Source organism: Mastigoproctus giganteus, chromosome 8 (assembly GCF_048544385.1).
Source record: "Mastigoproctus giganteus isolate SK-2022 chromosome 8, ASM4854438v1, whole genome shotgun sequence".
Lineage (NCBI taxonomy): Eukaryota > Metazoa > Arthropoda > Arachnida > Uropygi > Thelyphonidae > Mastigoproctus > Mastigoproctus giganteus.
The window spans coordinates 150,665,562-150,681,985 of record NC_143582.1 but is presented as its reverse complement, the minus strand read 5'-3'; the positions used below and the strand labels follow the sequence as shown (position 1 = coordinate 150,681,985).

General features: G+C 38.4%; 1 protein-coding gene across 1 annotated transcript in view; it reads left to right on the top strand.

The window, feature by feature from the left end:
* LOC150081916 (beta-1,4-glucuronyltransferase 1-like) overlaps positions 1-15,961 on the top strand; it is a 344,451-nt gene extending 328,490 nt beyond the window's left edge. The window contains exon 4 of the mRNA XM_090379822.1: positions 14,358-15,961. Within this exon, the coding sequence (XP_090235948.1) occupies positions 14,358-14,552 (195 nt within the window). The 3' untranslated portion in view covers positions 14,553-15,961. The remainder of the gene's footprint in view (positions 1-14,357) is intronic.
* Positions 15,962-16,424: the final 463 nt, after the last annotated feature.

Below are 16,424 nucleotides of genomic sequence, written 5' to 3'. Positions count from 1 at the left end.
TAATATTCTTGGATAAATGCTAAGAGTATGAAGGAGATGGTTTATGCATGGGCAGTGCAATACCTCGGCCACTCGTTGTGAAGGTTGATTCGCAATATGAGATATAATTAAACGATGCATTCATACTACCTGGGTAGTAGAAATGAAGTATGTGCATAAACCATCTACTTCACCTATTTGCAAGTCCTAAATAACATGAAGATTTACTGAAATGTATTGTCAGCCCTTTTCTTGTAGGGCTTGTAAGAATTCTTAGAATGGTAATATCAAAACTGTGTTCTGCCAATCTCTAGGGGTTCCATAGAAATGGTTTGATAATGGCGGACACGGTCATTAAAAAATACTTAAATGTAGATTTTTTTTTTTTTTTTTACCATTTTGCATACTAGCCGACAAAATTAATTTTCTGGTAAATGTTACTCATAAGTCGATAATTTAAGCATATACACTTGATTGGTAGTAACGTACGTCTAAGCGTTTCGTATCTTGCAGCCAATTTCGGTTCTAATCCAATTAGATCAGATACTTATATAAGTGATACGAGCGTCTTGACTTCCAAATCTCTTTGGTATCATTGTCATGAGCTTTCTACTCGCCTTTAAAGTATTTATAATAATTATATTTCGATTGAAATGTTTTAACGTCATGAATGTCTGTAATTTTAATTGTTTATCATTCCTGTTGATGTATTATTTATTACCAACCTTACTGAATTTTTCTGTAATAATGGTTTTATATTGTCATGCAGTATCATTGGAGAGGGTGTCCCTTGTTTATTCATTATTAATAATAATAATAGATGCTCATAAGGATATTTTAAAGTGCTTTAAAATATGAAAAACAGTACATTCTTAGAATTTTCACATACATTTATTTTACTTTAACTCGAACACTTTTCTTTAGTCATTCATAGCTATTACAATTACATAAATAAAGACTCTTATGCTAATTCACTTGGCTCTTTCCCTCCCCCAAGTACGAAAAAAAAATAATAAAGCACTAACTTCAAATACTTGCTGAAAATAGTCGTACATAGTATTTTTCTTGTTGTAGTACAATGTATTTGTTTAGAGGCGCATGTTCATTCCAGGTTTGAAGTTCCATAGAGAAATCTCACTACTGAGAATAGGAATAGTCTCTGCTCGTGCTCACCACAACTTGCAGTTAAGCCGTATCGTCCACATGCTATGGACGAGTCCATTTTTGCTTGCAATTCTTTGTCCCTAATGTAAGACCATTCTTGAGATAGCTCTCCAGGATTTCATGGAGCAAAAATTTTAAGGATTGGCCAAAAGGAACAGCATCCTCTTTGGGCAATCTTAATTCATAGTGGACATTATCCAGGAATTACCGGAAAGATTTATATCTAAATTTCCGTTTAAGTCGTAATTAGTCATCCAAGCTTCCAACGTCTTTACTTCAGGCTTTATTTCATAGAAGAAATGTTTATATTCATCCATCCACATGAGTTATGCAAGTAATAGCACTGCCATTAGGTATAAGGATGATGTTTATGGAACACAATGACCTACTCTTCTACAAGGTATGGTTTTAAATACAAAATTATGACCATAGGTTCAACATGACGGAAACATACAGTTCATATTTACTGCCTTTTTAGCATTACTTTTCTCGCGTATATTTGGGGGAAAATGCAGATTTGTTGGATTCTGTATTGCCATAATTTTCTCAGTGAAGTTTTCATTGTCATTTCTTAACTACAAAAGACCGTGCCCTTTTTGATATACAAGTTTCTCCATCATCTGTTTTTGTCCTAATTAGTGACTTTCCACCCCATCTAAAAGTGTGTACTGTTAGATTTGCAAAATAGAAGGTAGGAAACAGCAGTAAATGTAAAGTTTTGGATATACAAATTTGTATGGTGGTGGCTTTTACATGTGTTTGGAGGATAGGAATTAAGTGAGCGAGAGTGATTTGCAGCCATTTCGACGGAAGATATATCTTTTCATGGTGGGATGACGAAAGAAGATCAGCTCTGAAATGGGTGCAGCCTTGTGAGCTTGGTCACTCACATTAGTTTGTTCGGCGAGGAAGCGGATCAGGCGATTATGCCTCTGTTATAAAGTTCCACAACTACACATCGTACTTGATGGGGGAATAAAGCGCGAGATTAATCAAGTTTCTGTCTCAAATTCCGTAGGATACAGTTTATTTTGACTTTGAAGTGTTTCGTGGTCTATTATTTTAAAAACTGCACAAATTGGGTGGGCAGTTTATGAAATGTGCAAGTGGACTGAAAAAAGCCCCACCTGTATTCTGTAAGGAACTGAAGCTTTTCTTTAGTTTGTTGATAAGCATGCATACTCCTTCAGTTTACCTAGTACTGGGGATGAAGAGATAAATTTTCTCAGCACTCTTTCCTTTGTCTTAAATATTTTGAGCGATTTGTTCTTATCATTGTTGTTTAAGCTAAACAGAAATCCAGTCCTTTTAAAATGATGAATTACCCCAATATTTACTTTCTATCTTATCTTGTTTGTTAAAGAATCCACGTCTTTTCTGTCCAGTTATAGATTTCTTCAACGATAAACGATTGCACACGAGGTCGATAGATCGAATGGAGTCGAGAAGTGATTGTATCGCCAAGAAACATCTGCATCTGCTAGAGCACATACACGTTCCTAATACTGTGTTTACGCGTTACTGCCTCGTTGGCCATGTAAATATTTGCACAGCCTTCTCCTCTGCAACGTGGGCTACTTAAACTTACGGATCATATCCTCCAAATTCTAAAAGTCATTATAAGAAAATTGTTTTTCTATTGATTTCCGTGATCCGTTCAAGATGGAATGCCCGACGTTTAGCGTGCGGGAATTCCACTGATATTTAAACTGTGAAAGTGTTTAGGAAAGGTGCTCATGTCAGCATCGAAAAAATCATGTCCGACCCAACTGCATTAATTAACAAAGTTAGTAACTTTTGTAATTAAAGTTCCTTTAATCTATTTCAAAAACTTGTTTATATCCAGGTAGCCATTAAGGCCTCTACATTATTCCAGTTTAAAACAGTTACTTGAAAAGTACAAAATTAATTACAAATATATATAGCGGCGCATCAGTGTGTAGCACTGCTGCGCCGCTATATATATTTGTAATTAATTTTGCTCCTTGATTAGACCGGGGTTCAAGCCCGTGATCACCGCATAACCCGGAGCAATATGGCCTTAGTTGCTAATGCTCCAAACAACCAAATATATATAAAAAAGAAATGGCCTGTTATTTATTCTGTGGTAATCCTTTATCTCTCAGTTTATTAAAGTGATCCCTCCCCCTTTTTATTACTGGCTTAATAAAAAACATAAGGATGCAAAGCGGGTGTGGCAAAATGATCAAGTGAAGAAGAAGATGTGCCTACTGTCTCTTCAATCGGGGCAGTTAAACTAATCCTGTTCTGCAATAGGTAGGGCAAGCACAGCAAGACTAGTCTAATGATTACTTAGCGTTATGCCTGGAAGGGAAGTGTCTGTTGTGTAGCACATTGTTATTAAGTTTTTGTGAAGCGAGAAACGAAGGTGTGTGTGTGTGTAGTGGGGGGTAAGTTCCTCTATTAAATTTTGACATGTTATGAGGCCTGAGTCCACCGTGATACTGCAGTGGTTTCAGTTTAACTCCTGTCATAGATTGGAGGAATTTCTGAAGGCCTTTTCAACCGGGGCAGTACTTAGCTTAGCCGATCTCAAGCGAAGGGTTCTTCCCTGTGAGTCATTCCAGGGTGTTTTTTTTTTTTTTTTTTTTTTTCTGTACAACATACAAATCAGGTGGTGAATACATAATACCACAATATAGTCTAATTGGCTGATGCGCCTAAAACCCAATAGCAACATTGCCTGGATACATCGAGAGGTCAGTGTATCTGGGCCCGAGAAGCTGACCTGTTTGTCTCTCGACGCTTTAGTGCACCACTTTAAATAATAAATAAATTAAATTTTCTGTTTATACTCCGGGACGACCACATGGTCAGAGGAGTTCACAAGACAGAGTGAATACAACAAACAGCCGTATTCAGCAGTCACGGGCTTGAACCCCGATCACTCAAGGCACGTGTACTTATAAACTCTTTGGATTGACCACTCGGCTACTAGCATGGAATAGAGCTACATGAACTCGCCTCCTGCAAAAAAAAAAAAAATCCCCTTTACGAGAAAGACAAAGGCTAATGTTTTCTGTAAACAAAAAAGTATCACTTCATAGGTTTTTCCCACGTAGTGCAGAAATATTATTAATGGCCATAACAAGGAAGCCTATGGCTTATACTGCACCAGCCAAAAAATTAATAATAATAAAAGAAAAGGAAATGAAGGCTATAAATATTGTCAAAACGTAGAGCTCGAGGATCCTAGGACATCTGTTCCCACTAATACAGTGTTTAGTCTCAGACAGCAGCGAATACCGTGAGAGATCTCAAATGGGAATTACCCCCGCTCCCCACAGTTCGGACGCTAAGCATCTGGTTATCATTTGTTAGAACCATGAAACCAATTCTTATTCATAAGAAATTATGAAGATGAAAGACAATCTCGAGAGGTAATGTTTAGTATTATTTATATTTGAACTTCCCTTGCATTTCCAATAAAATTACACCATCCTGCAAGCTGTGGATAGCAGAAATAAGAGTCTACTCTGAAAAATGCTCCAATTATTCATGATTTGGATACTATACAACATGCACCAAATTTAGATAAAGCTACAGGCATCTCGTTGAATGTCACCGATAGAAATAATATATGCTTTAACCTACACAAAGTAGCAGTCAATAAATTAAGAAACCAGCGTTACCTTGGCAACTTTTTTGGATGAAAATTTTTCAGCAGCAAAGAAAAGGACTTTGGCTGCCTTTTGGAGAGCACGTCAGTAACTTGTCGGTGTGAAGCAACTAAAACTCATCACCAAATATATTTCTAGGTGCGTTTGGATGTGTCATCTGGTCCTCAGCGACTTCCTAACATTTGAATACGAGCTCTTACGCTGGTTGAGCAAAATACTGTACCATCTCTCTCGAGTGACCTTTTATACTGGCCTAGATTGGACACCATGGAAGATGATTTTAAACAAACGTAGCTAAACTCCTCAGTGCTCGAGTAGACTCGCCAGACATATCTTCAATCATCGTGCAGAGAATGTTTGCCTGCCAGACTCTTGGCACCGCCGTCAGAATTTTTTTATATATACACGTATATTGCACTAGTAGTTCCCTGCCAAATTCTAGCAACCCCCACCCTATATTTCAATAGCGTACAGAAAATGTATGCAGCAATGTCCGAAATCCATCGGCTCACTCTCACAAAGATAAGAACCGTCCAGTCCAGAAGATAACAACACCCGCTACAAGGAGATTCTTAGATGATGATAACTTTCCTCCTTCTTTCGGATGTCAAGAATAATGTTATTCAAGGGTATGCAACTCGCCGTTAATCGGAACACTACCGCCCATCATATGCCTACCCTAATCAATTAAGACTTTCGTTCCGATAGCTAAAGGCAAATTATACATATTCCGCCATTGACCTCCAACGTTATCAGACCTATATCTCAGTCATTCTTCTCTAGTCGTTTCCAAATTCAGAGGTGCAGAAAAGTTTCCTTCCTTTTGCAAGAAGACATGCTTCACATCCTACTATCAATGACTAAAGATTAGGCACATAACCCACTAATTCTTCTCTCGGGTGTTTTGATACTCGTAGCGATTAAACAAGATGTATTCCCAGTCCTCTCGTGTCCCTCAAACGCCCCAAGGCATTTAGTTTAAGTTTAGCAAAGAAAAAAAAAAAACGAGCCATGTTCAATAATAAAGAATGTGGATTGCACCAAGCAGGCATACCTCTGCCAGTCTTGTCATCATATAGAAGAACCCTTTTTGTTATCAATCCTTTCCTGCCATAACTGCGTTAGGCAAGTCCATATCCTCTTATTTTCCTCCTTATGGCCAAGGTCACATTGCAGTGCATAGCACACGCTTCTTGATTAGACCGGGGTTCGAGCCCGTGACCACCAAATACGGAGGATGCGGAAAGGTCAGGGAATGACCACCGCATATCCCGGAGCAATATGGCCTTAGTTGCTAATGCTCCTAAAAACCAAATAACAAACAAACTCTCCTACATCCTTTCTTTCCGATGGTAAAAGCACATTGATCTAAAAAGGTAGAATAATTCTTGCAGTACATCATTACAAATATCTTGCGCACATTTGCCCTTTGCAATGCACAGTCTATTCAAACATGGGCATCATAGCTGACAGTCGTAAAATAGTCCTAGTGCGCTACCTTTAAACTCCCCACTCAAATCTGATTATTCTTGCCGAAAAAAATGACAGATTTTCTGTGTAATGCGATTGATGTACAGCAAATCTTAGACCTTTATCTATTTTTCCCCTAAATACATTATCCTTTTCAACACTGTAGGTACCTTCTATCCTAATGATTGGGTTTCTCGTGACAGAGAGATGCCCTTTTAAGAGATTGGATTTTCTTTTTGTAATCGATACTGTCAACCTATAAAAAAGACACCAAACTTGCAACTCTGATAACACAAAATTTGAACGTTCTTCTAGTTGTAATCGTGAGTTTCCTTCCACAAGTATGACCAGATCATCTGGGTATGTTCGCAGTGTAACCACTCATTTAGTACTAAATTCCACATGAGTAGCCCAAAGACAGATCCCTGCGGACAATCCCGAACCACTCGCTTGGTAATAGACCCCTGCTTGATTTGATCATAACAAAATGGTCTTTAATAACTGAGGAAATTTGGAACGTGTACCGGGCTTTCGCGTACTAATAAGAATGATAGTCCTCATGGCAGTATTGTATGGGTTTTCCATATCTCATTCATTACAGAAAACTAGAAGAATTCTTAATGGCCTCTTGAAGAGAAATATTTTATTTATTTTATTTTTTTTTTTGCTAGGGTAACATTTTTATTGTGAACATGCACGATGAAGACCATCGCAAGTATTACCAAAGTAGCTACAAATCTCCATAAATAATAACATCGATTCTTATAGCAGAAACCCAGAAGAATCTTACAATCAAACTAAAGTAAAACAGATATAAATTACATACATGCATAATTAAAAATAACTGATTTTTAAGATCATCTCCCAGAATGGTAGACAGAATATTATATAAGGAATTAATTAAAGGATATACCCTAGTGACTGTTAACGTTATTAAAATCGTTAAAGCTTGCTCGCCAGTGTATTCTAAAGAAAATTTTCTTGAAACTCATTTTACGTTAATTATAGTCCTCTGTATATCTTCCGTCAGCAATGTAGTGCACTTAGATCCTCGCCCTCCTTGCTCCCCCGACGTGAATTTACCTCTAACTAATGTACTACGTTTATCTTTTTAATATGGTAGGACAAATAAATATTTGTTTATGAGGCACCTTTCAGTAACCGAGGGTGGATGATAGTTAATTAAGCACGACTGCTTATAATTGTGAAATTTGTTTCCCCTAGCAACAGACGCGACACAATACTGCTTAATTGGAATTTCATCTGTTAAACATCATGAAAAGATCTTAAATTGCGACACTGTTCGCATCAATTTTGTGTAGTGGGTGGTAAACCAGTCGTTTTAGTTGAATTTTAACACCCACGCTGACCACCTGTCAGCAGATGATTATTGATCTTTCACTGCAGTTAAACTTGGAGTAACATTCAGCACAACATAACGCATTGGGTGTAACTGACAGAGAACTTCACGCTTTCTGCAATATTTGGTTCTGTTGATGTTTCCAACAGTAACTAACTCCACTGCTGCGGGCATGGGGAACTGCCGGAACAGCTTCGCCAAGTTGCTGTTTCCGCTGTGGCACGTGCACTACTACGCACAACTCCCGATAAGATCGACGGTAGAAAACCTCGGCGTCAGTGATCAATGAATAGCGAAACAGATGGGAATCGATTCCGTTTTGTTGATTCGCCAGGCCACAGATCACGATCTCGTTCGCTCGTAGCACTCGCGTGAGAATGGCCCGAAGGCGTGCCGAAATAAGAGTTTTACCTTCCGTGCTGTGGCCAGCAAGCACAGAGCTTGTTCGTGAATAAAGTTTTCATTAAATGAAGCGATCTTAGCTACGGCAGATTTTCCACGTTATCACAGTATTCTGGCTGTTATCTGAACAGGGTAATAGCAGTGCAGCTCGCTCGATAAAACGTTACTTTGCACCTTGAGCTTCTTTCGTTTTCAGATTTGCAATGAATAGATGGTAGAAGTAGTTCCAAAATGAATCAGATGAGATTCACAGAAACGACCTTTTACATTAAAATAGTTTTGAATGAATCTAAAAATATGGGGTTGTTTACGGAGATGGGTATTTTCGACGTGTATCTTGACTTATCAGATTATCGAGAGAGAGATTACCTTCACAAACAACCCTTATCCACGGATGCTTTGGGGTTAGCTTAAAGCTGCATTTACTGAGCTATTGATTTAGAAGTCAAAGGTAAATGCACCTTCATACACAAGATATTTTATTTGTTCATATCTGACACTTAATACAGTACTTGCATTCACATGAATGTAAAGTTTTCCGGTGTGTATTAATTAGTTCTCCAAATAGCAAAATGATGCAGAAGGCTTGATGTGCGTGCGCCATTCTCAGCAGTTCATAATGTATTTCTCTCTTGCTTAATTTGAACCCGAGGGAGCTGAGTATACTGAGGAGAGCTTAATAAGATCATTTTTACAATCCCTTTACTGTGCAGTTAGTTCTGTTTTATTATATTTAATAAATAGTAATATGCTCTGTCATTCATCGTTCCTTCTACTTTTAAATGAGGTCCCGGTAGCTGCAGTTGAAAACAAGGAGTAACCGTCTTAAGCCATGGCTTCGCTTCTTCTACGAACAGCTTGAAAAATAAGGCCGCTGCTGCTGCTTTATTAGCGCATGTTGGAAATCCTTGTAACCCTCTCCGTCTCCCCTTGTTCTTTTGCCAAAGTCGGTTGTAAGGTCATCAGACATACTTATAGCTCGCCCTCTTGTGATTCACATAGTAGCTGCCATTGCTGTTTTTTTTTTTTTTTTTTTGCACGCTCTAAAAAAGGGCTGGGTTTGATTTCAGTTTGGAACGCCCCCGATCTGAGAACCTTCTTTTTCATCACGCAAAACGTAGCGTACACGTACTTCTCTTGACTGTAATACCAACACTGCTTGACATAACACCAGTTATTCTACTGCCCTCAATACTACCTAAAAAATAAGTAGCGAGGTAAACATGCCATGAGACGAAATAATGCGCAAATCTCTGCATAATACATAAAAGGCCAATTATTAACAGAATGATACGTTTTAAAACTAACCAGTAGCTGCCTGTTTATCTACGCCGAAAGATTGGTCCTGCATGGCCACTAAGCATAAAAGTAAATTATTGTACAATTACTATAATTTAGTAAATAACCGTTAGCCCAACAGATAGCAGACAAATATACACCAACCATGATCTCTATATAAAGAGGGGAAGCTTCGCGAGTGTTATGAGCAGATAATAAAGTTAGGGGAAATGAGTAATAGAAATAGAACCTCATTCCCCTCGAGTACGTACTCTAATAGATCATGGGGATTGATTTTTTTTTTTTTTTTTTTGATTTGATATTTATTACTTAAAGCGGTCCCAGCCAACCAATGGCAATCCCGCTGTCAGTTACACATAATTTAGCAGTACTCTTATATACTCCCTCTCCTGTTTACCCAAGTACAGGGAGGGAAAAAACCTGCCATGAACAAATTGAAAAATAATTAAATTTCAGACAAAGTCCAAACTTCATTGGAAAGCCAACAGCACAAGGAGCTGGAGTGGATATAGCAGACTCAAGCCTCCACGATTTCACAGAATTCTAGGTAATTCGATATACACATCCAAGGCTTCCGCCTAAGAAATATTGCAGTTGGAAAGCCAAGAAGTTCTCCTGTTAATCAACTAGAATTGTCTCGCAGCCTTCTGCCATAAGATTGAGATTACTAACCGGAGATACCAATTCAATTCGTAGATCGCAGTACTCCTCACAGTTATACATAATATGTTCCCATGATTCTCTTTCACAATGGCAACTAGATCTTTCATTAATTCCCAAATCATGCAACTTTGCATTAATCGAACCATGACCAGTTAATAGCTTATAAGTTTGGGGCAAACCATTTGAATTTTATCGAGGCTAAATCTGGGAAATTTTTTTGTGTAATCTGCCTTTTATCAAAAACACTTCAATGCTCTTGCCAGACTTTTACCAAAGCATCCAGGTTCTTGTCCTTTCCTTCCTGTGATCTGCCAAAATGTCCAGGGAATGCCACGGCAGATGAAGTAAGCCAATTTTCCAGTCACAATCTGCAAAGTTGGGGGTCGACATAGTTCTGCATGCCATGCACATCCTAAGGAAGCATTGCTCTTTAAATGGAACTGAGCTTTCTAGTAAATACTTTTCCACTTACACGTTCAAACCAAATTGGTGCACCATACGTTACCATGGGGATAAATACACATTCATATAGCAAGTTCAGCGCCTTACCTTTTATTCCCCAGCCAACTCTAGTGATTAGAGTAATCATCCCAATAAATTTCCTCACCTTTTCTGATAGATAAGTAACATGTGAGTTGAAAGTCAAAGATACGTCAAACATAATGCCTAGATATTTTGATATTTTAATTGTCTTGCCGATTTTAGGCTAGACCCATTCATTCTAACAACCGGGGGTCTTCTACTCGAAAATTGATCCTTAAAGACCATTGTCCTTGCTTTGGTTCCTGATGCAGTCAGTTTATGTAACCTACACCAGTTATTAAGTTCAAACAAAACTTGCTATGGCCTGGTTTCTAGTTGCATCCGTGTATTTCCTTGAATAAGCAACACATGATCATTGGCATATGCCACCATCTCTGTATGCTCGAAGTCCCTACGCAACCAGTCCTCCAAAACTAGGTTCCACATTAGTGGTCCAAAAAACCGAACCTTGTAGGCATCCCCTGGTCACCTCTCATAAAATAGAATCAACCGACGACTTAACAGTCACTGTATGGTGCCTTTACCACCCTAAAGGTGTTAGTTGAACAGCCTGCAAGTCTCAACATCATAAGAACGCTGCTCCATTGAATGGGGTCAAAAGCTCCCTCAAAGTCAATAAAGATTCCAAGGACATGCTTACTGTTCGAGCCTAATATATAATTTCGCAATGCCCGAAGCGCATCTTCTGTTCAACCATATTGTCTGCCAGACCAGCCTAAGTTTTTTTTTTTTTTTCAGTATAGTCAGTAATCCGTCTTGCCAGCATCCTTTCAAACACCTTTCCTAATCCAGGGAGGAGGGCAATAGGTCGATAAGATCGTGGATGGTCCCTTCAGTATCAGCTTTAATTGGGCATCCTTCCATGGTGATGGAAAGGCCCCGTCACGCAGGCAGCTATTAAAAGCTTCAAGAAGGATCCCTGGTATCAGTCGATGAGCCCGTTTAGTGACCTCTCCTTCAATGAGGTCTATCCCTGGGCATTTATTGTTCCTCATGCGTTGTACTGCATCACAGAGTTCAATCAGGCTAAAGGGATCCTCGTCATGTACCCCAGAGTAAGCCTTTTCATCAACATTTGATCCTCATCGTCTTGCTCAGAGATAGTATCTCCAATCAGATGATCCAAAATCGCAGACATACTTTCTCTCCAACTCGTACTTTCCTGGTCAACACCTCCAATATAGATTTTAGTCTTGCCAGTACATAGCTTATATACAATTCCCCACTGTTCTAACCAACTTTCTCCAGGCAGTTAATTTTGATTTAGATATCATACGCACGTATGCACTCCGTATCCTCTGATACTCTACTTTAAGTACATTAACTTCGTCTTCCCCATTGTTACCTTTTCCGCGCTTTATGAACCTGCTTCCGAAGTTGACTTAACTCACCAGACTACCATTTAACTGGAATCCTTTTACAGTTCTTTTGCTTCATAGATGTGCTGGAAGCCTCATGGGGAATAAAATTTTGAAATAGAAAGCAAAAATATGTGACGGGAAGGGTCACAGTATCTGGCAATAATACTCAGATATACCGGAAGCGTAGCAGCCCATTCTGGTTTGACAGTAAAGAAGAGCAATAAGAATAGAAAAATTAATATAATATCAATTAATCACAGGTTTAGCTGCGAAAGTACAGTTTGTAGAGGTGGAATTTTATTTTTATCCTATTTCTATCACTTATTTAGCTTAATTTTAGCATCTGCATTCTAGCCCTTGATAACGGACCGTTCAGTGTATGTAGGGCTTTTCGCATTGTTTCGGCCCATGGCATGTTACCTGGCTACTACTTATTTTATGAGCTTACTTTTCTAATAACAACATTCATGGATCCCTATTTTACAGGCTGGTGCAATGTTTAATCATTAGTTCGACGGATCTTATCTAAAATAAATAAAAGTAAGTAAATACCTACCTGGACAGCACAAGGAGTTGCAGTGGATATAACTCATGCCTCCAACCAAACAAAGCGTTTCAGAACGATACCACAGAATTTTAGGTAATCCAGCACTACACCATACCGATCCAAGGCTTCCAAGATGCAGAATAGTCTTCCGCCTAACAAATATAGCAATTGGAAAGCCAAGAAGGTCTCTTGTTTATCAACTAGAATCGTGTCGCAGCCATAAGATTGAAATTACTCATCCGAGATACCTGTAATCCTCGCAGTTGTACATAATGTTCCCATGATTCCCTTTCGCCAACTAGATTTTTCAGTTATTCCTAAATCGTTCAACTTTGAATTAATCGAATAAGAACATAGATAGTTAGTAAAATATAGTCCCGTTTTTTTTTTAAGAACATTAGCATAATTCTTACCTATTGCCTGCAACAAATAAACTCTCAGGACGAAATTTTCATCATTCTAAATATCATTGAAATACTACAATTATTTCTTTGTCCATCCATCTCCATGTAATAACTCTTCCCAATTATTTATTTATTTTTTTTTTCTGTGTAATAAACTTATATAGGTGCAAATACCAACAATTGATTTTTTCTTGCATTTTAATCGATGAAATTCACTGCCTCTTTTAAGGAGCAGAACATGTCTGTTAAATAGACTGCCCACCTTATTATGGTGGCGCGGTGCCCCACTAACCCCCTTCCCTCAAGAGGAAAGTCCGCAGCGAAAACGCTGCGGAGTTTAGTCTTCTCGCGTCCCTAGTCCTATCAAATTTTTGTGTACCCCTCTACGCGAAAAGCGGTTTGTCTGTTGTGAGGGGAAAACCGGAGTCAATCCCGGTGAAAAACCTCACGACCACGGTTTGAGACCGCCAAACTCAATGCTGAATGCCCCTGGGAAAATTCCCATATGGGTAGCAGCTGGAATCGAACCTCGATCAGCTATTCAGCAAGCCGGCAACGTTGCCACAAGACCACCGTGGCCCCGTATGCTATCGCTTTAATTTCAGTATTTCACATTACGTTTCTCACCAATCGCGTGGATAGTGTGATGTAAAAGATAACTTCCGTTACATTCCATTGTTATGTTAGGTAACCTATAGATGGTTTCACATCAATAACTGTTTGTAATAATGAAATTCAGTAGCCCAGATAGCAATGTAACGGTTTGTTGCGTATCTGAACTCGAATTTTCCAAATGACCTTGTAAGACGGAATTTATTTTAGCAAAGCTTCTTTGAGGTGGATTCGCCATAACTTTGTAGCCGTCTCTAAATAATTATCACTCGATAACTTAGAAAGTTTATTTAAGTACTGGTTTCTTAGATCATCCAAGTTGCAACGTTCAGGAACACATAGGTCAATACTTTGAAATCGTTGTCTTCTTGATCGTAAAGAGTTTTTGTTCTTCCGAAATTTAATCCTTAGTTGTATTGTTAAAATTTCGGAATATCTAGCGTTTACTTTCTTTTCTTAAAACCATTATCATGGGGAGGAGATATGAACGTTTATACTGCTAATTCTAGAATAAAATGATAAGTAATAACCTCGCAGTTTTCCCATTCGAAAACGAACTGCTTTCTGCTCTGCCCAGACACATTATTCAGTTTTCTCGGAAGGAGAGTGTGTGTGGTCAAATCCGATCGATTTCTCTCTTTTCTGGCCTTTACCAAGAGAAGTTACGAAACCAGCTACACGGCTGATTATCGGTAACGATTTTGGCAGGCCTGTAGGAAAGAGTTGGTAACTTTGCTGCAGAGAGCGAATGCTGCTATCAAGAACTAACACAGAAATGACGCTGTAATCTTCCTCGACTACACATTTAATATTAATACCGTTTCTGACATGTAGCTTTTTACAGCAATTAGAAATATTTAAGATTTAATCTTTTCCAATGTAATTCTGATTGCTTACCTTTTTATGTTTCAGGTGTGTGAGCTACACGTTGCTGGCTACAAGTTCTCCGTACTAAACAATGCCTTCGTCGTCCACCAAGGTCTCAAAACTCCCTCTTCCTTCCACAAGGACAAAGATACGGACCAGGAGAAGAACAGAGTACTTTTCCGCCAGTTTAAGTCGGAGCTGAAGGAAAAGTATCCAGACTCTTCCAGAAAATGCTACTAAACAAGCTAGTCTTAGCAACAGCAGCAAGTTTGGACTGCATCATCACTGCACAGATAGGCCTCTACTTAGGGCCAACTTTCTGTAGTAACGATGGGTTGATTAATAGCAAAAGCCTTAGGTGACCCCTCCCCCCAAAAAATCCCAGCTGTTTATCTTATATGTACTTCTTAATGTTGTCTTTACGGTACTTGCGTCATGTCCGGAGTGTCGTGTTATTACTTCACATCTGTGATCCTTGTAAAGATGACTACAGAAATGGCGAAGTTCAACTCAAGCTTCTTTGGAATAATTCGACTTAATACTACTAGCGGTTTAGTTTGTAACGTGAACTAGCCTGGTTCACTCGTGAGTTAAAACATTTATTTTCATTTTGCCCTATGAGTTGTGCATCAAAGTGATATTTAAGTGTACGTGTGCATTTAGTCATTTGATACGGACTTCTAATTACTGTTGTGTGCAGCAACAGTAAAAAGTTTAGTTCCATGAGATTGTAATATTCGTAAGGTTTCATTTTCAACAAAAGCCACTTTTATACTCAATGTTTTTTGCTGTAGTGATAATAGCAACTCCAGGCAAAAACAATCTGCGCACTCTCTGATTATTAAACCCGGTGTAACTATTTTGAAAATAACCCCCCCTACTAGCGATGATACCAAAGCATATCCAACGTTGTTTTATATATTTAACTATACCAATATTATTGTAATATATTTATTTGTACCATTTTTAAGTAATTATAGCTTTGCATCGATTTTTATTAGTGAGTGGACCGAAAAATCTAAGTCGCTATGTCACATAGTATAGTACTAATACAATTTTTTTTTCTTTGCCATCCCAAACTTGTGTTGGCTTCTCTCTCCTAGCACACAATGAAGGTTTGTGTAGAAGAACGAAATTTATCCATTTACTTACTGTGAAGAGAAAATTATCGATTTTGTTCTCAGGAAATACTGATTATACGCAGAACCCTCCCCACCACACGCACCCCTTCTAGTAATTTGTAACACTAATACTGCTATCTAGGCTGTCCTTCCCTTCTGGCTTTATAAGAGAATATTTGATAAGACAATAGGATGTCCCACCCCCCTCCGGAGTAGAACAATACAAGGTGATGGATAAGCTGTAGGTCCTCGAGACTCTTCCTGCCCTTTGTTAGCGAACATTTGTAACTGCTGATTAGTTGATTAAAAAAAAAAAAACACATACAAAGTTTAAACGCTCTGATGGGTGTTGACTGACGTACCAGAACAACCATCGATGCTTAGAAGTCATTATATGTTGGAAACAAGCCGAAATCACTAAGATAAGAGCAGGTTTCGCTGAGTTAAATTAATTACAACTCTAGTCTTTGTAGAGAGATTTTAATATATAGTTCTTATATAATAAAGCAATACCAAATATGGATCGGCACATGTCGACTAAGGTTACAGTGTCTAGTACGGCGTTTTCCAGCTTGTTGCAATATAACTTCTTTCCGAACTGTATGGGATGTTTTTTGAATTTGCACTCAATGGACGTGAGCTGTTATCTTCCATGTAATCAGCGATTCTAATGTTAACGAGAAAATTCATTCAGTATTAGAACATAAAAGTAATCAATGATGATTTCTGGCAAGTAAGCTCTGATGCTGTAGAAAATGAAGATTCATCGATCCTGCCATTTGAGTTTAACGTAAGTTTATTAAATATTGGTCAGACATGAGACTGTAATCCTTCAAAAATTATAGATACAATTTTCAGAAACCAAGCCATTGTAACCTACCCTAGTTAAATGCTGTTGATGGCAGCCGTTGTCTTGCTTGAGATTCTGGAGACAAGCATTTAAATAACAGATTGATAAGGCCACTTGTAATAATTATTATATGACTACATT